This window comes from Phyllostomus hastatus, unplaced genomic scaffold, assembly GCF_019186645.2.
Source record: "Phyllostomus hastatus isolate PE091 unplaced genomic scaffold, TTU_PhHast_1.1 phas_contig_58, whole genome shotgun sequence".
NCBI lineage: Eukaryota > Metazoa > Chordata > Mammalia > Chiroptera > Phyllostomidae > Phyllostomus > Phyllostomus hastatus.
Window position 1 is genome coordinate 26,012,225 of NW_025333916.1, and position 24,824 is coordinate 26,037,048.

The 24,824-nt window shown below is 38.8% G+C and overlaps 1 protein-coding gene across 7 annotated transcripts in view; it reads right to left on the reverse strand.

The window, feature by feature from the left end:
* The window catches only part of MAST4 (microtubule associated serine/threonine kinase family member 4), a 527,976-nt gene that overhangs the window by 35,550 nt on the left and 467,602 nt on the right, over nucleotides 1–24,824 (reverse strand). For all 7 annotated transcript variants that reach the window (XM_045848314.1, XM_045848312.1, XM_045848311.1 and 4 more), the window contains 9 exons: nucleotides 23,270–23,371; nucleotides 20,743–20,875; nucleotides 15,759–15,826; nucleotides 13,387–13,472; nucleotides 6,960–7,168; nucleotides 5,086–5,224; nucleotides 3,580–3,712; nucleotides 2,536–2,701; nucleotides 391–492 (listed from right to left, as the gene is read on the reverse strand). In XM_045848314.1, the coding sequence (XP_045704270.1) occupies nucleotides 391–492; nucleotides 2,536–2,701; nucleotides 3,580–3,712; nucleotides 5,086–5,224; nucleotides 6,960–7,168; nucleotides 13,387–13,472; nucleotides 15,759–15,826; nucleotides 20,743–20,875; nucleotides 23,270–23,371 (1,138 nt within the window). The remainder of the gene's footprint in view (nucleotides 1–390; nucleotides 493–2,535; nucleotides 2,702–3,579; nucleotides 3,713–5,085; nucleotides 5,225–6,959; nucleotides 7,169–13,386; nucleotides 13,473–15,758; nucleotides 15,827–20,742; nucleotides 20,876–23,269; nucleotides 23,372–24,824) is intronic.

Sequence of the window (24,824 nt, forward strand, 5' to 3'; positions counted from 1 at the left end):
TAATCCTCTGTTTCAAATTATTTAAGATGCACACTTTTCTGGACAGAAGAGTTATATGGCCCTTGAGGTTTTCTTCCAGATAAATTTTATTTACTGAAACAAATTAATAATTTCTGCTTTGCAAAACAAAACAAACAAAAATAATCCAAACCCACAACAAAAAGAACAAAAACAAACAAATAACACCACCCAATGTTCCTAGTATGCATGCTGCTCTGAACCAGAAAAAACATCCAAAATACTATTGTTATGATTTGTGGTCATGTTCTACATCAATTAACAAATGTTTCCCAAGCCGAAAAAAAAAAAAAAAGACAAACACAAACCTCTGAGTGTCCTACACAGACATTATTTCTTGCACATTAGCAAAAGTAAAGCACGTGCTCTAACCTGTCCCCAGTCTCTCCAGAGGATTCTGCCGGAGAAGCAAGGTGATCAGGTCCTGGGCATCGGGTGGTGGTGCCTCATCCTTTTCAGGCCAGTTGATCTCATCTAGGAGGAAGGGAAGTAGTTGACAACTTTATTGCTCAAATGGTGGTCCATGTCCTGACACCACGGCCATCCCCTGGGAGCTGGTTAGAAATGCAGACTTTAGGCCCCAGTCAGAAAATACATTTCAACAGGATCTTCAGTTGATTCCTGGGCTCACACAAGTTTTAGAAGCACTATTTCACAAGACATGAATAGCATGGCCTTGAACAAGGCAGGGAGAGACTATTTCAATAAGCGGTATCTATCATTTGCCTTTTTGACTCATTTTTCTTTGGCAGAGTTGGCTCTGAACAAATTGATCTTTCTAGTTACTAAAAGGACGTGACATAGTGGAAATTCTAGACATCTGTGTTTTAGGTGGTCACCCATCCAGGGATCAGCTGAATAAGACTTTCTCTATTTTCCTCAGTCATAGAGTTTTGCAGCTCCAAGAAGCAAAAAGTAATTTTGTAAAAAATAGCTATTTCTAGCCATGACTGGTGTGGCTCAGTGTGCTGGGTGTTGTCCCACAAAGCAAAAGGTTGCTGGTTCAATTCCTAGTCAGGGCACATGCCTGGGCTGCAGGTTCCGTCCTCAGCCAGGGCACATAGAGAAGACACCCCACTGATGTTCCTCTCTCACATCAATGTTTCACTCCCTCTCTTTCTCCCTCCCATCCCCTCTCACTAAAAATAAATAAAATCTTTTTAAAAAGTTATTTCTAGAGACAAAGGAAAGGTCAAAATGCTAATCCTGAAGAAAAAAAAACCCAAAGTAATCATAGTAATGGAAGTCTTTAAAATCTGTCATAAATATTAGAATATGTTCTACATTCTGAAGGAGTTTGCCTGAAGATAGGTGTGCTTGCTTGTGTGTATGGAAATGCAATAAAAACATGAATTATTTCTGTGTGCGCCTGCCTCTAGCTTCCTCTCCTGCACTTTAAATCTGATTTGGAAAGTAAAACATGAATATGCATCTGAGCCGTAAGGCACTGAGAACAAAGCCAGCATTTGCTGCTTGTGTTAATTAAACAGTTGATTCCTCTTGCCATTTAGGTCTTGGCATATCAGAAAACAGCCTAGTTATAAATCCATAAACAGCTCAGATATTGTATAAAAGGGTTATTCACTGCAGGCAACTCACAAATCTATTTTGTTAAAGTTTACAAATATGTCTGACTTGCAAAGTCAGTGACAGAAAATAATGCTGCGGTTAGAGGGCTCCAGAATGAATTTTCCCTACTTCCACTGCTGGATCCCATAAGCACAGCCCAGGATGGACGAGAAATAGGTGATGGAGATATCAGTAATCACTGACCAACTTTGAGACAGGGAGGCCTTTCTGATCTATGCTTAGGGGAAATCTATAAAAACAGCAGGTAGAGTAGTAATAGAGGCTATTTAATTATCATCTCGTTTTGCCACAAGCTACATAACAATAGTTAGGGTCAGCTTGCAGGTTAAGATCTAAAGGTTATTGAATTTTAAATGAAAGATGAACAGCTGTTACAAAAATAACATTACACCATAACAACTACCAATGAAATCATTAACAATCTGTGGATTAAATTTGCTTCCTTCCCACTGTCATTATTTATTATTTGGAAGACATTTGTTTTAGGATTTATTACACTTTTGTTAATTTCTTCATTGTGCCTTTAGCCATTTTTCCATTTATGTAAATGTTACCCACATTAACCTTCTCTTCCCTGGTGCAACTTTGCTATTATGGAAAGGAAGGTTGGACGGCAATGAATTCATTTGCAAGTCCCACATTGATTTGTTTTACAGAAAAAGCACAGCATAAAAATTGGTTATATTGCCAGTACACTTCCAAATTCCATGTTAACAAAACTTCCTCAGATCAATTTCAACCCATATTGCTCTCTTGGTATTGTGCAAGTCAGTTATGCGCTATGATGAGTGAGTTCTTTTAATTTGTTGGCTAAACTGTTTGATAAAGGTTAACATTTAAGCAGTAAATACGGCGATAACTTCATGAAATTACATTAAATAGCTGCTTCCCAACAGTGGCTTAAAGATAATTCCTGATGATATTTACCACTGATGACTTGTCCAAATAGCTCTTCTGGAGTGTCCCCAAAGAATGGCACGCATCCAACCAGAAATTCATAGAGGATAATCCCCATGGCCCACCAGTCCACGGGCTTCCCATAGCCCTGCCTCAGAATCACTTCTGGTGCGATGTATTCAGGCGTGCCACACACCTAAAAGATGATTGCAATAGTAGGATAATTGCAATATTAGATACAAATTAAAATGAGCAAGCAGGCTAAACATCAATTATCTTGCCTAGAGTGCACCTGCTCAACCACATGCAACCACATGGACAAAGAATTTAAGAACAGCGAGTCTAAGTCAGTATCCCAACTACTAAAGGCCATTAATTATATAAATACCAAAGAAAGGAAGTTTAAAATTCTACTCTAATGTCAAACTATTTGTGATGTGTCACTTCAAATCGATCACTTGACGCTGTTTGGTAGTTCTACTTATTTCACAGTATTAAAAATGTTTTTGTAATCCTTAAGTTTAAAATCCTGTCTTTTTTATCTGTCACTTTCAGAGATAGTTTTAGCATTTGTATGGCCCAAATATATTCACACCCTGGCTACTTCATAAAAGCATGACAGTTGAGATGTGTTTACCTTAAGTAACCTCACAGTGAACAGATTGTGGGCACATGGTAATGAGGCATGCGTAAAGGGAAATGGGCCATGGCTCGGATTTTAGCACCCGTGATGGTACAATGCATCATGAGTTTCTCGAGTACTCTACTGAGACTCCTGAATTCCTTACAAAAACAGTTTTCCATTTGTCTCTCTCACATTCTCACTTGTGTGCAATTAGGTCGTTTGTCTTGCTAATAGACCATAATATTAGGGGAGGAAGGTGGAGGAACGGACAGTTCAGGGAAGCCCAGGGAGAAAAATGGAGGCAATTTGCACTTTATTAAATGTAAGGCTTACACAGACATCTAAACCCCAGTACTAATGTGAAGATGGCCTGCACAAGTCAATCTGAAATTCACTGGCAATATCGTACTCGGTATTTCTCTACAGAACCGAACAGCACGCAAGCTTACCTGTTTGTCTAGGAATTCTCGAGCATCCTTCTCAATATGACCCTCATAAAGATTGGTAGTCATGCTCATTAGTCCCACCTTGGATAATCCAAAATCTGTCAGCTTTATGTGCCCCATGGAGGTGACCAACAAACTATGAAGCAGAAGGATATATATTACAACGCTCACTGTGAATTTCATTCTCAGGTGTTTTTTCTTTCTTTCTTTTTTTTTTTTAGCTCTCTCCCTCCTCTCTTGTCAACTATAAAACTATTTAGGATATAGGTGTCAGCTTTATTAGAAACCCAGCCCGGGAAGAGAGAAAGTCACATGAAGATGTCAAATACTTCCATCTGGCAGCTGAGTGCAATTCACAAGGGAGGGCCAGCGCCCGGGCCCAGCTAGTATGGGCTGAAGCAGCCACACACAATGTCATCTACAACCTGAAACTCTTAGAAAATTCCAGTGTGGCACTCTGACATCTATTTTCAGAATAAGAGAACAGAAGAGAAAGGGCTACTGATAATATAGCATGTCACACATCAGGAACTAAGATAAGCAACGCATCTGTGACTCAAATGAGACATAAGAAACTTGGACAGGAAAATGTAGAATTATTTAAGATTTCAACTTTTGGCTTGAATTTAAATTTCCACTCATTAAGGACAAAACCTACATTTTGTCTACATACAACAAATTCACATTTGACAGCTTTATAAATTTACAATTTTTTAAAAATTTTCATTTTAGGGGAAAAATCAAACTTTTAATTAATTAAAAATTAAAGGAATAAACAGTTGGGGGAAAGGTATTGAAAGGCAATATGTTAAAATTTTATTAGTTGTCTTTGCTTGATAATGTTGTACATTACCAAAAATATTTAAAGAAAAATATTTTTCGTACTTCCCAAATTTTCTGGAATGAACTTGAGTTAACCTTATCATACAATTTGCTGTACTCATAAAAGGTATACATATTAACATGTAACCCATTTAGAGGCTTTTCAAATTAGTAGAGGAAGCATGAAACATTGAATAAGCAGTGTCAAGATGAATAGCTAGTCATTTGGAGAAAAATCATCTATCTGTATCTCAAATCAGATACCATAATGAACTCTACATAGACTGAAATTTTTTAAATTAAATTATGAGTAAAATAGAATATAATATCAAGCACATCATTTTTCAGAAGGGACGGATTACCTAAGTATAGTACCAAATACAGAAACCATCCAGAACTAGTGTCAGTTTATGTAGCTATTCAAGAGCTTACATAACAAAGAGTTTTGAAAAAATTAACTAACCTTGGCTTTATTATCATCCCTTTTTTTCATTTCCTATAAGCTATTATTATAAGCATCACAGCCTTTAAAGGATTACCATATATAGTATTAAAATAACTCATTTGGGCACACTGTGGGAAGATTTTAAAATGTGTAAAACAGTATTAAAAGAAAATAGTTTTATAGACCTAAGAAAACTTCTACATTCTGTAAAAAGGAAAGACAGGTTTCATCAGTGTACATACTTGTCTGGTTTCAAATCCCTGTGCACAATTCCGTAATTATGCAGATATTCCAAGGCTAGGACTGTCTCAGCGAAGTACATCCTGGCCATATCAACAGGGAGAGGACCCATGTTCTTCATTAAGGTCGCACAGTCACCCCCTGTAAAACACACAAAAAAGATGGAGCAGGTATAGCATCAGCTAGGACTGAAGACGACCATCGGTTTTGACTGCAGGATTTCAAAGCAGAATGGCCTTTGCCCACAGACATAGCATATCATACACTTAAGTGGAAACTGAGTATTAAGTTATCATGCTTCTGATTAAGATGTGGTGTGCAGAAAATATAGATTTTGTCCTTAATTTAAGAAGCAGTATTCAGAAGAGAGCAAGTTTGGTTCTGATGTAGAACTGAAATTTGAAAAACTGCTAGCATAATTTTAGCAACATGGTGAGAATTTAGAATCAGGCTGCCCGAGTTCAAATCCTAGCCTCTGGCTGTTACAGGTGGGGAGATCTTAGGGAAACTCATCTTGGTTCTTTCATCATTAATATCAGGATAATAAGAGTGCCATTCCTTTTAGGATTATTATGAAGATTAAATGAGGTAATTTATGCAAAGATTTAAGGATACTGCCAAGACACATTAAACACATGATAAATGTCGATTGTGAAAATAACCACAACAAAGGTTAATAAAGCAAAGTACTGGTGTGGTGAAAAGAACAACTGCCTGGTGTAAATATCAGGCAAATAGGCATTTGTCTTACATCTACCACTAAATATCTAGTAAGTCTGCCCTTGGATGTCAGTTCACTCATCTGCAAAATACATAGGTTGAACTAAATGATATTTAGTGTTTGTTCCAGTTTTATAGTTTTGAGATTCTGTTCAAACAATTACAATAGTTTAAAATAGATGCTTTAAAAATTGTTTTGGCCCTTGCTGATCAATTCATTTTATTGACTGTTTAGGTCAACAAGTCGCAGACACTCAGAAATTCAAAAATTTCATGTAAAATTGATGAAAATATGATTGTTTGGAACACCTAAGAGGTAGACCACAAACAAACAAAAAAGGCTACATTTTCTTGAATCATTTAAATATCTCCTTTCCCCAACTCATTTTTAATTTCCTACCATAAACCACAAAGGATATACCTTTGTTTTTGAAAGCACATTTATTAAAAGCTGGGGATAGCGAAACAAGGAAAGGCTTAGGACAGAAAAAGCAACAGAAGAGCCCAGGCAGGGCTGCTCTGGCTCACTGAGAAATAAAGGCACAGTGACAGAAGTGAGCCAAGGTGGGGATGCTGTCAGCTCACTGGAAAGTCAGAGAAAAGGGCCTTGGAGGCAGGTTCAAGGGGTTAGCCCAGGATGAGCTGCCACTGCCCATTGCTCCCCTGGTTGCAAGTCTCCTGGGGACCTTTAGAGTTTAGGAGATGCCTGCCTGTTGGGGAAGAGGAGGCAGAAGGGAAAGGTGAGGGTGTGCTCCCAGGAGGGAGAGTGCTGAAAGGATATACTTTTAATTCATTCTTTCAGAGTAATCGATTGTAATGAATGCTTCTATGATGTGTGATAAAAATAAGTAAGAAAAATCCTATCACCTATATTCTAAGTTTAATGACCAATTGAGAGAAGATAATTAGAACTGAATGCTATTTTAAAAGGAAACCAACAACCTTTTCCCAAATAGCACTAATTTCCCCTTTGTTATAGTAGAGCAGGCTCTTTCCAAGCAATTATCACAATGGCTGGAAATACAGCCATCTCACTGCCTGGCTTCAGTTTCTAGGTGGATACATCATGCTGAACAATACAGACAGCTTCAGCTGCACAAATGAGCGAGGAGTTTCTGGGTACAGGTGTCATGTTCTCTGTCCCAGACTGATTTACCTTCCACATATTCCATGACCATGCACAGGTGGCGCCTTGTTTCAAAGGAGCAGTACATGCTGACCACAAAGGGGTTCTCTGCAAAAGTCAGGATATCCCGTTCCACAAAAGCCTGCTGGATCTGGTTTCGGAGGATGAGGTTCTGCTTATTAATCTTCTTCATGGCAAACCTCTGCCGGGATTCCTTGTGCCGAACAAAGTAGACTGCCCTGAAAAGGAGCACAGGAGTTGGGCTTCACAGGAAAAGAGGGTGCTTCTCGGTACAGTAAACCATGTGATCATCAACTTTTTTTATGTTTGTATGTGAGCTGGAATCAAACTCACACAGCTATGCTGGCAGCTATAAACACCCTGTTCCAGGCCAAAATCCTTCAGCTAGATTAACTTCGTAAAAAATTGTTTCAATGAAAGTCACAGGTCATACATAAGGTATCAAATCCATCTTCACTCCTGAAGGAAGAAAATGGACAGTCTCTAGAATGGGCTATTTCCAATAGTTACCTGATGTTCTCAGCTTTTCCACAAACAAAACAAAATCCAACATATAAGTCAGAACAGGAAAGAATTAAAAATGCACACATATAATGAGAGCAAAATCCTTTCTAACATTAGATATATTTTAGAGATTTTTCTCCACTGATTAAAGCAAATATTTTCTATATGATAACCTTGGAATTTGCAAAAGGACCATAGCTTCTTAGAGTAGTTGGCTTCCAACTTGAGCGTAATTATTACCCATGAAATTTCCAGATAAATGAGAAGTGTGGAATAGGTTATATGAGGCTGTCCCACAACGAAGAATAGTATATTTCCTCACTATAAACTTTGGCATGAGTAACACCTGTGCTTGGTTCAACAGGAAATGCATTTCCCAACACAAAAGTGGGTCGATAACACACTGACTTCTGCACCATCCAATCCACAGCCAGGTGTCAGGCAACTTTATTGCAAAATGAGTAGGCTGTGCTGAACCTCTGCTGAAGGCCTCACCCAAAAAGAAGAGACTAGTTTACCTTCCACAGATTCCATGACCACACACTGGACTCCCTGAGGATTTGAATGATGTGGAGAAAAGGAATAATTAGGAGAACGAGCCTTAAAACTCTACCAGGAATTGATGAGCAACAAGAAAAGTGTCTTGGACTGGCTCCTTTTCTCGTTAGTTACTCCTCACTTGCCATTATTGTGGAAGAATTCTCTGGTTAGGCAATGCTCATATAAGGAACAATTTACCTAAAGAGCCATCAGTTCTTAGAATTGTGTAATAGGTTACATAAGGCTGCCCTATGACAAATACAATGATAAAATAAGTAGTAATTTACCTAAAAAGCAATCAATTACAGTGAGATAGATCCAATGGTCTGCCTCCTAAAACAAGAGGTTATCTGATGTGAGATGCATTTTCCACTCTTTATTTTCATTGTCCTTGAAATGAATATAGGGGGACTAAGATGCCCTGTATTCCCGATGAACCAATACATAAGGGTGGTCCACTCACATAAATCTTAAGTATATTCAATCTCAGTTTAATTGATATTCACATTTCCCCCTTGAGTATTCAACTGGGAATTCATTTTTCTTTCAAGTTTGTATCATTACTTTTGTCTTCTCTCTGTATCCATCTTTTCCTTTCATTCACAAAATTACACCTTTTTGCGGGGGGTTATCTGTTTAGACAATGCTTTGCTTTACTCCTCTTTTTCTCTCATCATTTCTTTGGTCATCTACTTCTTCCTTTACTTTATATTAAAAAGCTCTCAACCACATTCTACATAACTAAGTCAAGGAATAACCTGGTGCTGTTATTCCCACAATACAACAACACACTGACATAGCAGCTGGCCAACTGGGTGCTCAATGTTTTCCACGTGGCCCAGAACTGCTTCAGGATGCACCCCAACCTGGACTCGCACCAGCTGGGCTTATTTCCACACCTGGTTTTCTGGCTAGGCTTGATATCATGATTAACTAATTTAAACAAATATTTAAACTGACAAAACATGAAGATGAAAAAAAAAATTCCTGTTTATAAGAAAACTAAACAGAATGTTTTGGAAAGAGAGTCACTAAATATAATTCCTATTGTTTTAGTATGAGTTAAATGATTTCCAAACCTTAAGAAAATAAAAAAATCTCGATTCCTACATTCAGATAGCTTCAAGTTTTTCACCTTTAAAAAAGTTAAAATTGGAAAAAGAAACAATGTATTGCAAGTATAATTTAAGTAGTTGTCTTAAAAAGGTCTTACATCAAAAGACTAGTAAATTTACACATATTTAAGTTAAATTAAAATGTTTAAAGTGCATACAACTTTTTAATGATTTCCTACTTTGACCAACTTTTTAATTAACCAACCAAACTACTCATTCTTTCTAAATCAGATTAAAGGCTTTTACTATATATATTTTTTTTTCAGTTGCTGATTGGTTAAAATCAAAATCTTAAGAAAACTTGAGCTTCTACTCAGATGTGGTAGCAGCACAGTACATGGGAGCACAGGAAATAATGCAGCCTTCCCTTCAAGACAAGAACTGGTAAACAAATATTGTCCTGAAGAGGAATTTTTGAAATAGAGAATCTATGTCTAATAAAATTTAGAATTCAAAATGTTAGAAGATAGTATCTTTATATTATCACTGGCCTATTCTGAGGAGTAACTGGAGCAGAGCTCACTTCCCATCTCTCCTTCACTAGCGGATGTTGAGCAGGTTGAGTGCTGAGGACCCAGGCACAAGACATCATGAGCTTAGAGTCTGTTAGACTCTCAGAAGGTCACTGTTTTGATTTCCAAGCAAGCATACCATTTTTTACATAAATAACTGTTCAGCGATATGTTTGAGAGTAACAAGAGGCAGAGGAAGAGAACGGAGCTGCACCCAAATTTATGATAGAACGAAAGAGAACGTTGGCTGAGGCCCAATTCGACCATCACCCAGCCTCGGTTTTCAGTGGCACTGCACAAAAATTGCTCCAATCTTTATTCTCGGAGTTTTGAGTGCATTGATTCGAGTCAAATTTGATTTCACTTCCTGCTTTCCCTTGCTATGATGTACTTAAAACAATCAGTTAATCCCTTAGGGAAATTTACCTAAACCAAGCGAAATTAATCCTATAGGTAGCTTGAGATATCTCTGCCTCAGGACACCCATATCTTGATCAAGTTGCAAAAGTCAGGTAGACTTCTTAATTAGAATTTGCTGTAGCTGGATTTTTGTTCATTTGTCTCATGTTCTTTGTTTTTACATTTTTGTATTGTTTTGGGAATATTATTCTTAATGCTGACATTTGTTTATTCAGTAATAATTACCTTTCACATACACCTTTCCTCCTTTCCTGTTAATTAATGCTCCAAATCTACTTAAGTCATGAGAGAGATTGAAAAAGAGAAAACAAAGAGAGGCAGACACACTGAAGCCAAAAGACAGATATCTGATGCTGTTAAGCAGAGCTGTACACCTCCCTAGATTATAAAACTGGAGTGAAGTGATTCAGGCCCACATTTCTTCGCTTTCTGGCCCCCAGGGTTGTTTTCTTTGAAAAAGCTGTTTTCTGTCTTTTTTCCTACACCGACCTCCCTGTGAAATAGGAAAATTCAAGGGTGGGAGGTGACACAGGGAGCAGGGCAGCGCCAGGCCCTGGTGGTTGTCTCAGGGCCAAGTTTCACTCCCCGCTGTGTGGAACTGAGGTTCGCGCTGAAGTGTGGGGGCGGCGGGGGAGAGGGGATGGAATCAGACGCCGACAGGATCTGGAGCAGAATAAATCAGTCCTATCGGAAGTGTGAATGTCTAATGCCTATAAAATTATGTATGAGTCTGAGAGCCCGATACATGAATCTGTGTGAGCAAATCTGCATTTGGGAATGAGAGTGCATGTCGTAGAGGAAAGCTGAGAGGGGAGACTACAAGGAGAGAATTTGCGGGAACGGGGGCACCGACGGCTGGCCCATCTCCTGCCGTTTGACGGGTAACAGAGAGCAACATGCATCAAGGCAAGAAAGTAAAGCAAGGTGGGGGACAAACAATGTGCCTTTTGAGTTTAATCATTTTACTTTTCAGAATTTTTAGTCAATTTTATGCTTTGACTTTAAAAACATTACAAGTTGTAATTTAAAAATCCAAGTGGAAGTGCTCAACCTAAGACCTAATTAACATGGCCAGAAGTTATAGCAAAAGAGCACTTCCCGTCAGGAAAGAGCTCGGGGTGGAATCGGTGTCTGTGACTGTGCCTCTCGCCCACATCTGAGGGCCATGATACTAACTGCCACACAGGGCTCGTGTGGGAAGAAAGCACAGATAAAGAAATGAGAGCAAGCCTGGCTCACAGCGCTAAGTGTTAGCTCTCTGCAAAGTGCTACATTGGCATGAAGGGATGTTTCACTTCCAGTCAGTCATCTGAAACATGTTGAACAGAGAAGGAAATCAGATGCTTATCAAATTAGCAAATTGGCTTTCTAACATGAATTGTCACTAAGTAGGAAGTTGAGAAAACCACATGTTTTAGCATGTCAGGTAAGAAGCTCTTCCTAATGAGAGGGTTCGTTCCCAACAGAACCAATTTTCAAAATCAGTGTCACTGTGAGTCACTGCCGTGAGCGCTACACTGTCACCGAGATACCTAAGAACGCCTCTAGCAGCTCCAGTTCATCTGCCCACCAAGGGATTCATTTGCTCAGCAGCTCACATAAACCTGCAATCAGCACCTTGACTGGGTGGACCAATGGGTGTAGCTCCATTCAAATTCAAATTAGAAATAATTAATACTTTAAGGAAATCTGTCAAAATCTGTAATGAGGGATTAAATCTGAGAAGAGCAGAAGAGAAAAAAAAAACCCAACTTTTAGTTGATTGGCAGGGGCTCCTGCAGGCAGCTTGCGAGCCCGTTAATGACTTGGCCTGCATCCTGGGTGTTTACTGATTCACAGCTTGTTTAACTTCTTGTATATTCCCAACCATTCCCTGAAGTGTGATATACCTCATCTACTATACTGTGGTTTAATTGCACTACAAATGAGCTTATTCAACCAATTAGAACTCCAAATACTGCTAAGATCTAGGCCCACGTTTTATAAAAATGTGGCTCCACAGATACTCCTGCTCCCGAATTCCACTGCCAATCAAACCTAGCGGAGCTCAAATCCACAGGCCCATTAAATCAAAGTCCTGTCTTCTCCCCAATGAAGAAAGAAATCCTCGGAGGGTCTCCAAAGCTAGAAAGATCTAAAAACAAATAGTAAACAAACAAAACCCACAAATAACTGCATGCTAGAACACTTTTCTTCAGTAGGAATGTTTCGTTGAGATCCTTGAAGAAAATATTGGGGGGTGGGGGAAACAACCATCAGAGAACATTTATAAGCCATCTTAGGAAATATGCTATTTGACATGATCCTGAAAGCAAATCAGTGAAGCACAGAATAACTCACAAATATTTAAGCTGTTCACTAAGTTCATAGTGTGGAAAATATCAGAGGTAAGAAAAAAATTTTTAAGGAGAAACATCTCTTGTGGCACAACCAAAATCACTTTTATCACATCTGCTCACACGTGAGATAAATGCCAATAAATGTCTATTGTGCTGTTTACTGCTCTCCATCTGCAGATGGAACTGGGATTAATACTTAATTAAACTAGAGTTCCTGGGCCATCCAAAATGGACCAGGCCAAAATTTGTGTATTAATTACCCTTTTAAACTACTTATTAGTAACTTAGAAGAATCTCGTCAGTATTGACCCTTTGCCATGAGAAGGAAGTCACAGGTCTGTAAAAATGGATTAAGGAAGAGGGACCACTGATGTCATCAGATTATAACACAGAGTTCCAATGAACAACAATCCTGGTAAAATATAAAGACTGAAAGAAATGTACTGCTCTTAATTTTCAACTGGACTTCCTACTTAAATATTATTATTTCCCTACTAGGTTGGACTACTGGTCGGACAGAAGTACTGGCTAATTCCGAAGCAGGAATGCTGTATATGAACTTACACATGTTCAGATATACATAATATTTTATTGAGGTACTAATATATATATTCAGTACATATATATCTAGATGCACATGTGTGTATGTATCTATACATATATTCATACATACACATGTATCTGTATCAAACAAGAGACAATTACTTCTGAACCCAAAAGGACAGAATGAAAGAGGCAGAAGCAGGCATACATAAAAAATTCCGTTCCTTATAAATTTTTACTTTTAAAGCCGTCCTCTCTGATCTTCTACAATAACTCCCAGGTCCCCTAATATGTCTTCTGATGGAGCACCCAGTACAAACAACTGTGGCTACACGTTACTCACATCAGTGAAGGAGCAATGAAAGCTGAAGTTCCTATGCAGTATCTACTTGGCATGTGATAAAGTGAAGAATACATTACTCTAGTGTGTTAAAATACAATAAAGTTTTCTTGAATTACTCACCCATAGGCTCCATTGCTAATCAATTTAATTGTTTCAAAATCACTTTCCCGAGGTTTCCTTCGAAGTTTCAGGGAAGCATTAGAGCTCTGGAAACAAAATATGGAGGTTAAAAAATAGTTGAGAATTCAAGAACACAATTTTAATAGCCAAGTATATAATATTTTAATTACATGCTCTGTTCAATATGTTGAAGTGCCATATTCCAGCAAAAGAACCTGGGGGACAGCTCTAAAGATCAATTTTCCAGAGCAGTGCTGATAAACTACTTTTCACGGCAATGTCGCTTCAGTGAACCCACGTTTCCAGAAGATGAAGGCACCAAGTTTTTGAGAATTCCCAGTTTTAATTTACCTCCATTAACTGCTCAGGCTAGTCTCACCCTAGTCTTTCAAAGTCTGAGACTGAAGCCCAGAAGCCAAACCTTCCTTCCGGTTTCAGTTGGCCAGGAAAGAAAAGAACGGGCTGGAGTGGCTGTCCATGAGCTGGTGGGTGCTGTGGCTTCTCTGTCCCCAAGCAGAGAATGGCTATTTTGTTCCTGCGGCAGCCTTTATCGCTTGGAAAAGGTAGTCGTCAATGCATGGGACACCCAAGCACAGAATGTCTGCCCCTCTTTACTGCCATAAGTCTTAGCATGGTTTAGAGAACAATTTTCCAAAAGAGAGCTCTTTAAAAAGTTTGGTTCAAAGGACATGAACAAATAAAGTGCTTTTTAAAACATTTTTCTCATACCCCATGTCTTCCTAACACCAAGAGGGCACTGCCAGCCTCGGAGCTCCTCCTGCAGAGCCTGGAACTCCTTTCCTACAACTTCGGAAGGAGCCCATCCTCCCCCATTCAGTGCTGTCATCAGCTGACTCTGTCATTCCCTTGCCTTTGGAAGACCTGGGTACCCAGCTCCCCAACTTTCTTTCTGTTTGCACTCTCTCACCATCTGGGCAACTTCAGTGTCTACACATAACTTACGCAACGCCCTGGCCTCTGGGCCGTGACCTCCTCAACTCAGACAACCAACTCTCTCCTGTCTCTCTCCTGGGCCTCTGGCTATAGGACCTGATCTAGTCATCACCTGCCCATCCTCCACCTCAGAAAATGTAACTCAAGACTGGGACCAGCTTGTCTCATTAAGTCTTCCCTACCCAAGAGTGACCTCATTTATGCCAATGGATGACTCCTAAGTCACCCAGACCTCCAACTAAAACTCCTCCTCCAAGCGCCAGAAGACACCACATCCTACATACAGCTGCTAGTTTGATGGCTCTTCTTGGATGTCTCAAAGGTACATCGGTTTCAACACATTCATAATTATGACAAGTATAATAAAACAAACAAAAACAGCTACCATTTACTTAGCATTTACTATGTGGTGTTGTGATCACTGTACACAAGCTATTTCATTTACTGTCTTACATCTGTTCTACAGAGAGAGAAACTGATACACAAAGAGAGTCCAGGGTTAGTAAGAGGTAGAGCCGGGTTTCAAATCTGGTTTCAAGTCACAAATAGCAGTGTGACTCCAGAGCCTGGATCTGCAGGCTACACAGCTGCCCCTCTTTCCTGACCTCCCCCGCCTACTCCATCCTGATTCTTCCTCTGCTATCCGTAATTCGGGGGAACAGCAGCAGCACCCAGGACCTCTCACCTGTGCTGCTGCATCAGCCTCTTCACTGGCTTCCCCTTGGTGACCCCTGCCTGCTCCCCTCACCATCAGGGGGATTTTTTCAAGCAGTAACTCAGATTCGGTCATCTCCCTGTGTGCTCCCCTCTACCCCACGTACCCATATATTTCCTCCAAAGCTCAATAGCTTCCCATTGTTCTTCGAAAGAAAAAAACTGACAAAGATGAACAAGGACCTCTCTGTCCAGTTTTTAACCAAGCTCTCCAGTCCCTGCAGTGTCCCTTGCTCTTAGTCCTCACATGCACTCTGCTCCCTTGTGTCTTTGCCCACGATGGTCCCTGGGCCTGGATTGTTCCCTTTGCCCCCTCATATCCTAGTGACATCTCACATCTCAAGCTCAAGTGTCATTTCTCTGGGAGATCTTTTGGGAATGGCAAGACTAATGTAAATCTCTTCATGTTACGTTTTACTAGCACATGGCCCTTTTTCTTCATAGAGCTTATTCAAGTTTATCACTTAATTGTTCCTGCCTGGTTTCTTTGTATTTTATTATCTCCCAGGAATGAATGTATCACATTAATGGAGGCAAAGATCCTTTCTCTTGGAAGGGAGGGACTAAAATTTTATGCCTAGTGTCTTGCACATGGAATCCACAATAAATATTTGTTGAACAAATAAAGTTAATTAGCACAGCTAAAATCTCCAGATGTCATATACAGAAAACCATCATCATGTTTCATGAGGAAAGATACTTACACTCACTGATTCATCTGTTTCTGGTGTTTCTGCTGTCCCGCTATTATAGTTTCCCAACTGAGCCATTTCTAATTAAAAAAAACAAAACAAAACAAAGTTTAAGAAAAATAGGGCAATTGCAATTAGACAAAAGCACCACGGTGAAACAATGGAAAAATAATTTTTCCAATATAAAAAAAAAGGAAAATTTACTCTGTGCTCCAATGAACCCATGGGAAAAATCTTAAATTCGAAATGGCAAGAGCCAACAACGGACATTTAGAAATTGTTCATTACAAGGCCTTACCTGGAACCTCATTTCTTTCTTTATTTTTATCATCTGTATATTGCATTGGGCATTCACCACCCCAAGTCAAGTCTCCTTCCATCACCATTTATCTCCCCTTTACTCCTTTTTAACCTCCCCAACCCCTTTCCCTCTGGTAATCACCATACTGTCAGGTGTGTCTCTGAGGTTTTATTTATTTATTTATTTTTTTTACTTAATCCCTTCACCTTTTCCACCCAGCCCCACCCCCCACAGCTATCAATCTGTTCTCTGTATCTATGAGTCTGTTTCTATTTTGTTTGTTAGTTTATTTTGTTCATTAGATTCCACACATGAGTGAAATCATATGATACTTGTCTTTCTCTGATTTATTTCACTTAGCATAACGCTTTCCAGGTCCATCCATGCTGCCACAATGGTAAGCTTTCCAGGTTTTTTTATGGCCCAGTAGTATTCCATCGTGTAGATGCACCATAGCTTTTTTTATCCACTCATCTGCTGATGGGCACTTGGGCTGCTTCCACAGCTTGGCTGTTGAAAATAATGCTGCTATGAACATAGGGGTGCATATATTCTCTTGAATTAGTGTTTCCAGTTTCTTCAAATATATTTCCATAAGTGAAATCACTGGGTCATAAGGCAGATCCATTTTTAATTTCTTGAGGTAACTCCATACTGTTTTCCACAGTGACTGCATCAGCCTGCATTCCCACCAACAGTGCACGAGGCTTCCCTTTTCTCCACACCCTCAAGGACACTTGTTTATTGATTATTGGTGATGGCCATTCTGACAGGTTTGAGGTGTTATCTCATTGTGGTTTTAATTTGCAAATTTCTCTGATGATTAGTTACACTGAGCATCTGTCCTCCCTTTCTCTCTTCTTCCCTCCCTTCCTTCCTGAGGGGCATGCCATCATTTTAATGATGGAGATCTTTGGTGCTTCCCTCATTAGCGGTCAAACTATCTCCTCTCCTCCCACCACAATGTTTCACCATACGTTACAAACAAAAGAAATCACATTTTCATAGTAAAAACAAAATAATCAGAGCCTTGATTTTTCCACTAGAGACTACATGTACATTTCAAGATTCTAGATGTAATACCTTAAATCACAGACCATGACCTCACATTCTGATCTGGAGTCACAGCTCTCCCCCAGCCCTGGAGAGACTTCAGCCAAGGCTCCAGTAATACTGACACCCACAAGCGCTGCTCTGAGGGCCTGGGCTTGGGCGAAAGGTGGGTGGGGAAGAGCTTTTCACATGCCTATTGGCTATCTGTATGTTCTCTTTGGAGTAGTGTCTATCCAGGTCCTTTGTCCATTTTAAAAAATTGGATTATTTATGTTTTTGGTGTTGAGCTTTATAAATTTGGATATTAACCCCTTATCAGATATATCACTGGCCAATATGTTCTCCCATTCAGTGGGCTGTCTTTTCATTTTGTTGATGGTTTCCTTTGCTGCGCAGAAACTTTTAGCTTGATGTAGTCCCATGGAACCTCACTTCTTATGAACACCTAGAAACAGGTACTATAGAGCTGGGCCTCTATTCTAGCTAGCAGGATTCACTGGCTAACACAATCACTACAGCTCAGAACCAGTTTGGGGAGGGTCAACGACAGTGCTTATAATCAGACATCCAAGGGAGGCAAGTCTTCCCAGGCTCTGACAGGTACCAAAGAAGCACTCACTACAGCTCAGAGATGATTCTCAACCTGCAGAGAACATCCCTTCACATCCACTTCCTTCACATCCACTGAGTCATAGCCTGCTGAGTGCACTAAGAATTTGCCATTTGTCAGAAAGGAAGTAATAGCAGTGCTTAAGAGGGGTTTGGAAAAGAAAAAAGGGTTACCATCACTATCAGCACTTACTAGTGACATTCTAACCTCAGGTTCCTACCCTGTAAGAGGGCAACATCTTTTAGAGCTTTTTATGAGTATTATTTACGATAATGCATGTGAAGCTCTTAGCATGCTGACCAACAAAAATTAAGAGCTCACTGGATGTTGATGGTTATTTAATATTGTTGAATTTATCATGTAGTCAATCCTGGGCTGGGCGCCACGTGCTTGACACCAGCTTAAGTATCACACTGGGTGTCTAGTTAAAAGAGATAAGGGCATCTAATTATTCAACCCACACTGGAATACATTCTTGAAGACTCAAATCTAATTCATTTTTCTGTTCATTTTGATTTTTTATACATAAAAAACATGTTTTATTAAAAAAAATAAAAGAATTTTCTCAAAACTTTGATAGGGCAGGATCACCGGTAATTTGTACTTTCTAGTACTTCTCAACTTGAAAAAGAACATGTATAATAAAAGTTATGGTTTTTAGTTATATATTCTTGTATGCATCTAAAATTTCTTAGGCTCTTATTTCATGTATTCAAGTTCTTATAAATACAATCACCACTTTGGGGAGAGATTACATATGAAGCAAAACAAGGGAGTGTTGTCTTCGAATAAAAATAAACTCCAGATTCAACAATAACTGAAGACTGATACTTACTTCCCCAGTTTACCTGTGGGGAAAATTCAAGAATAAAAATGAGCTCAGTACACAGTGTATGGTTTCTTAGTGTCATTCAAATGCCGTCAACATCCTCTGTGGCCAGCACTTCAGATTTATAAACAAGAAGCCGAATCAAAATGTATTCAGTTTGGAGGGGTTTTCAAGAAAAGGGTAGGGGGTGGGGTTAATACTGTTTAAATAAAATGGTAACAGCACCTCACATTTATTAAGCATTGCTACATCTTGGGTACAGAGAGAAACTCATAGGACCCTGAAAACAACCCTTTGAATAGGGATCACTATTACTCCACTTTTATGAAAAGAACACTGAGGCACAAACAGGCTCATCAATAGCATGGTCAAGGTCACACGGCCTGCAAAGCTGGCCGCCAGGGTGCAGTCCTGGGCAGTCCCACTCCAGACCCTCACTCCTGACCTTCAAAGGTCAGGCTTTAGGTATGTTAGTGCCGACAGAGACAAGGGGAGGGAGGAGAAAATGTAGATCTGTGTTTGTAATAATCACACCTTAAGTGATAAATGGATTAAAAACTATCCTCACAGATGAATCAAGAAAATCAAAACCTGTCAAAGACCACTAGTAATTATTTTAGACTCTAGGAAGGTACGTCAGTGGGCCTCAGGTTATTCACCCACCACGTGAGCCTGCAGCGGTATTTACTGGGCAGGTATGGAAGCTGTGAAGGGCTCACTCACTGGGCACTTCAGGGCTGACACAAACTAACTCTTCCAGCGTGAAGTATCACTGTAATACACTTTGACAGCCTCCCCCACTCCAATTATTTTCATAAGAAAACAAATTAAAAAATGGTTCTGTTTTAAATAGAATTTCTGCTAAATAACTATTATCTGGGAAATACATATTATGTGTAAGCAGTGGGTAGTAATGGAATGGAACCAAGAGTCAGCTTTTGAAGCAGGAACCTGAGGCATCATTTTGTAATGCCTGAAGAGATTTTTAAAATTCATCTAAATACCATTAAACATCTGCCCTTTTTATTTATTTCATTGATTTAAACCATTTCTGAAGACTCGTGATTCAAAAAGGTAAAGATGGTAATTTACAAGCCATGGGGGAAAATCTCTCCCCAGGGAACTTTTCAGAAAAGCAGCCACCAGCCTCTGATAAGTGCTGAATCTGTTGTGGTATTGCTTTCAGTGCAGTATGAATTTTTCTGGCATTATCTCCCAGGAATGCATGCATCATTTCCCCGGAAGCAAAGATCCGATGGCCATACGTGCAAACAAAGCAGGGGGAATAAGAGACCAGGGCAGAGAGCAGCAGGTTCCCTGGCTGCAGATGGAAAAATTTCTGTGCTAACAGTTACCATCATTATAAACAATTTAGCAAGACAAACACTGTTTGCAAATTCTATTTAATGAACCAGGAAGACAATTTTGAATGAAGGAGTCTATGATCAGTTTTTGAGCCTTTTTAGGCAGTACATAACCTAAATGTTTTAAATGACTATTGCAAACAATAAAGAGCAGGAAAAGGAAGGGGAGGAGTTATTTTCCAATATTAGACTTTAAAAAAATCACCAAGAGGGTGCTTCCTCTTCTTTGTATTTAATAGCATTAGACCTGTTTTTTTCATTTGAATCAACCATAAATCCTTATATAAGCTTTAAGAAACATTTTCCTGCATTGGCTTTCTTCTATAATTATGACCTTTTTGGGACAAGTCAGCAAAACAAACAAACAAACAAACAAACAAAGAAACAAATCCATCTATTAGCATTGTACCTGACTTAAAGTAATCTATCATTAGTTACCTTACTCCCAAATTACTATAAATGTACATGTCACTTTTATATCAATTATAATTAATTTCTCTAGCAACATTTTCAAAATTAAAAGCACCCTTGAGAAGAACTCAACTGAGTTTTGCAAGAAAAGAAAAATACTCCAAGAAGACTGAAGACGAAGCCCTTCCCTGGAAGGCATTGCCAAGCTGATAGGCCACTAGCATTTCAAGCCCGCCCCCATACTCTAGGTAAATGCAAAGTGGGGCATGTTCACTTGCTCCTCAGGACTTTGAATCACGGTTGGTCCCCAAATTTGGCTTTGCAATAGACAGAGCCAAAACTCGAGGGAAAAATAGATTTCTCACAAGTTCTCCTATGAGTTCACAGTGCAAAAGCAAGTGAAAGGTCAGCCCAACCAAGGTACTCACCTTCCAGAGGATCCTTATTGAGCCCCAGCTGGCTAATGATGTACCTGGGAATGTCAGTTTTAATACCCTGTCCTTCTTTTGCATGGCCCTCTGCTGCTTCCAGTAGGTAGTAAAATTCTTCGGGATCAAATTCCTAGCAGAAGACAAACACAGATGAATACTTCTTTGAACCAAAACTGTTGAAGGTTTTATTACATAAGTCCCCTTCACAGTCAACTGCTGGACACACATGGTTGTGGGTTATTTACACAGAAAGGAGGCAAATGGCTTCAAAAAGTATATAATCTTCCCTCATATCCAAAGACTAGTCATTTTTCTAAGACAATACATTTATGTATTTGGTAATCCAAACAAAATAACCATTTCCAACTCCTTTGTAATACAACTTGGAAAGTACTATCTCCAATTCAGACATCCATCTTACTGAAAACAAACAGGGCTGAGTCTTTGTGCCTTTTTAGCAGAGTTTTAGTATCTGGAAACCGCACCCAGACAATTCAGTTGTTCTCTCCGCACAGAGAGCTGCGCACAAAAGAAGTAATGTCAGAACACATTTTGTCCCAGGTTTCGCAGGAAACTCCCTTAGTACAGAGGTGTCCAAAAATATTAGAAAGAAAAAGCTCAAAATTACCACTTTTTATCAGTAAACTCTAAAATTAAGTGATAAACATTCATATAATATGACAATTAAGAAAGAAAAGTGCAAAATTAGTGCTTCCAATTACCTCTGTCATTTGAAAAAAATGACAACACATTTACGTAATGTGCTCTTCCTGTCATTGGTGTCTGCTGCTCCTAGCAGGTAGTTAAAAGCTTTAGGATCCCATCACTCTAGATGGATGCCATGGATTCATGTGTTGTTAACAATTATGCTCACAGATTAAAACACCGCTGCTATTTTCAGTTACACTTCCTCGTTATTTTTCCCCTCGGAATTTTTCCCATTTTAATTAATATCCCAAGTAGGCAATTTGGGAATCTCAGGGTCTCACCTGACAATTACTTAAGAGTTTCGAAAGACCATTAAAAGAAATAAAAAATACCTGCTGCAAATAAAGTCAAACCAACGTGTATATATGCATTTGTGGTGCCCTTCATATAGACCTATGTTAACAGATGGGGCAAGCCTGGAAATACAAGCACAAGGCCACTGGTGGGAGACACAGACCCCGACACTCAGAAAATCCAGTTTCATCTGAGTTTTAAACAATTCTGAAAGCATCTGAAATTTACTTCTAAGACCCCTCATTTCTATCTTTCAGAGGCTATGCTTTTACTTTTTCTCTTCTGATTAGGAGTGATTACTGTAAAAGATTCATTTTCTCTTTCAAGGTGAGATCTCTGTGCCTATCTGCTGCTGCTCAGAGAAACAAGTTTTAACACTAAATGGTATTACCTGCCCCCAACTAAATCACTGCAGGAGGTATATGCACGTGGTGTAGAACTCAAAGGGAGAATAATAACAAGTCTGTCATCTACCTGCATTCTCCAATGCTTCTCCTCTCCTGAGGCATCAGATTATTTCCCCCCGACCTTTACTGGGGATGCTCAGCGCCAAATGGTACTTTTGATTCTGTGGCTCTGTAGCTCCTGGCCATTGATGAAAGCACCTACTCCAACCACCCCCTACCTTTCTCCTCAAGATTTCTCCCCCACCATGTCTCACTATGCATTAGTATATATTTATGGAGCTGTACACATGTCGCTGTTATAAAGAGCTATGAATGTGAATTAAAATAAGGGCAAAACCATAGCAATACAACCATATATGTTTATGCATGTATGCCTGATTCTGAAAAGCTGTATTGTACATAGAGTTAAGTATTTTAATGGCTAGTACAATTTGAAAGTGAGCTTTGGTAGTATGCTAAGCCCTTTTAAAAACTATTCTTATGTTTAAAGCTTCATATTTCTTCAGTGTTGAATGAAATCTCAGTGAGAATTACATTAAACACAAATTTTAAAACAGAAAAATGATCACTGACCAAAAAATACATCTATAACTGATAAGATGAACTAATCTCTAAAAGTCTCATTTCTTCAGGTATGGATGAGGCCCTACTGTATTCTCCCAAGTGGGCTGCTGACTAGAACATAGTTCTAATATGCCACGATTGAAGCACAAATACTAATTATAGTCACAGGTCACTGTATACATTATCTCTGGTTTCTCCCTCTCTGCACCTTGGCAACACCCAAAAGGTGAGGCTCAGCAAGTGCTTTAACTCAGCCATGACGTAATCACACTGAGATATGGAGAAGCACACATTTCATCATCATCTGTTCAGTTTGATCAGAGCATGATGTGACTATCACTTAATACAGCATAAGTCCCAGAATTCTTACTTAAAACCAGAAAACAAAGGTCGCACACAGATGTCACCACAAACGTTCACAGCTCTAGCTCCCGTTGACTCTTTCTGTTTAGCTCTGGTCTTTGAAGTCAAATGGAATTAGAGCATTCTGAAGGTCATGGCTCAACCACAGAGAACAACAGGTAATGGAGTCATGTCTAAGGGCAGCTTACCAGGCACTCTAGTAGCCGAGCAGGGCGGGCAATGACAATGAGGATCTTTCGGACTAGTTGCTTAATGAAAGCCAATTCGCCACTTTCTGAACGATCATGAGCCTATGAGAAAGCAATGGGAAGAATGATGATACAGAGTTGCTCCATTAAACAGAACAGAAAATCAGCAAAGCATGCTAATTAGATAATTGCAAATATTCAAACATTAAGTGATTTAGAAAATACTTTTAAAAGATTGATAAGCGGACATTATCTCTGCATAAATTGGACACTATTAAACTTCTATATCTACAAAATGGCTCTATTAGCTAAATTTTAATTGCAAAACTTTGACTTATTCTCTGTGTTAAAAAATCAAATGTTAGGGTTCCTAATGGGAACCATGAATGAAAGATTAAAAGTTGATGACACATTAAGTACAAAGTACACACAGAGTGGGTAGCTGCTGAGGAAACTTGACTTTCCAGATGTGGCGTCTTACATGCATGCAATGGCTCACAGAGTGAAGGGCTGCTTTTGTTATCCAGAAGATGGGTATCTAACGCATTCATGAAAGACATTTTACATATACAATATGTTTAGCCTATAAATTAGTTATTTCATAACATATACAAAATGTGCATTACTTTTCTCAAATGTTAGGTGGATGATGTTCAAACTTGGATATGTACATATGATTTTGATTTCACACGTTGAATGAATACTAATGAGGCACGCAACTCAATAAAATTTAACTGACTTAAAATCTTAAAATTTTATTTTAGATGTTGCCTACATGTGAAATCTAAGTACAACAAATGTCCTAAGAACAAAACTCAGTTTACTGAGACCTATTTTAATTTTCAATGATATTTTCTTGAAGAAATGAGGTAAATCTGTGTCAAAGCAGACCTAACACCAAAGTTTTAGAAGTTTAAATGTAAACTTCTATGCATGTTTACTTTTAGGCTTTTTAAATTTTTTAATTTTTATGATTTACTTTCCTCTCAGGATTAAAAAAATCACAGTGATGCCAGTACAACAGAATATAATTTCACACACATGGTAATAAACACTTAAAATCATTCTTGAAGGTCTTTATTCTAGTAAGAATCAGACTTCTCATAAAAAGAATTGATTATATTTGGAAAACGGTTATGTTTAGCAGTAACATAACTACTGAATTTAAGTCACCAAATTAAGGGCAACTTTCTAAAATGTATTTTAGGTGTAAAACCCATGTATAAGCAAAACCAAAACACTTACCATTTAAAAGGAAAAAAACAGGAAAAATGACCATTGCTTAATAATTTTAGAATAGAATGTGTTAAAAACAAACCAACTAGTAACTGTAACTATAGGTCCCAGTAACCAGTAAGGATGCTCAAACATATATAAGGAGATAGTCATAATATTTAGACTGTCTTTACGTTTTTTTTCCAATTTTTGTTTTACAATAAAAAGATTTTTGAAGATATAATGAATGCCAGGAAATATGGTTACGTGCCCTGTTTATAGTTTATCCTTAATCAAAAGTAAACAGAAAACCTGAAAGATAAAACAAAAAATTCCCAAC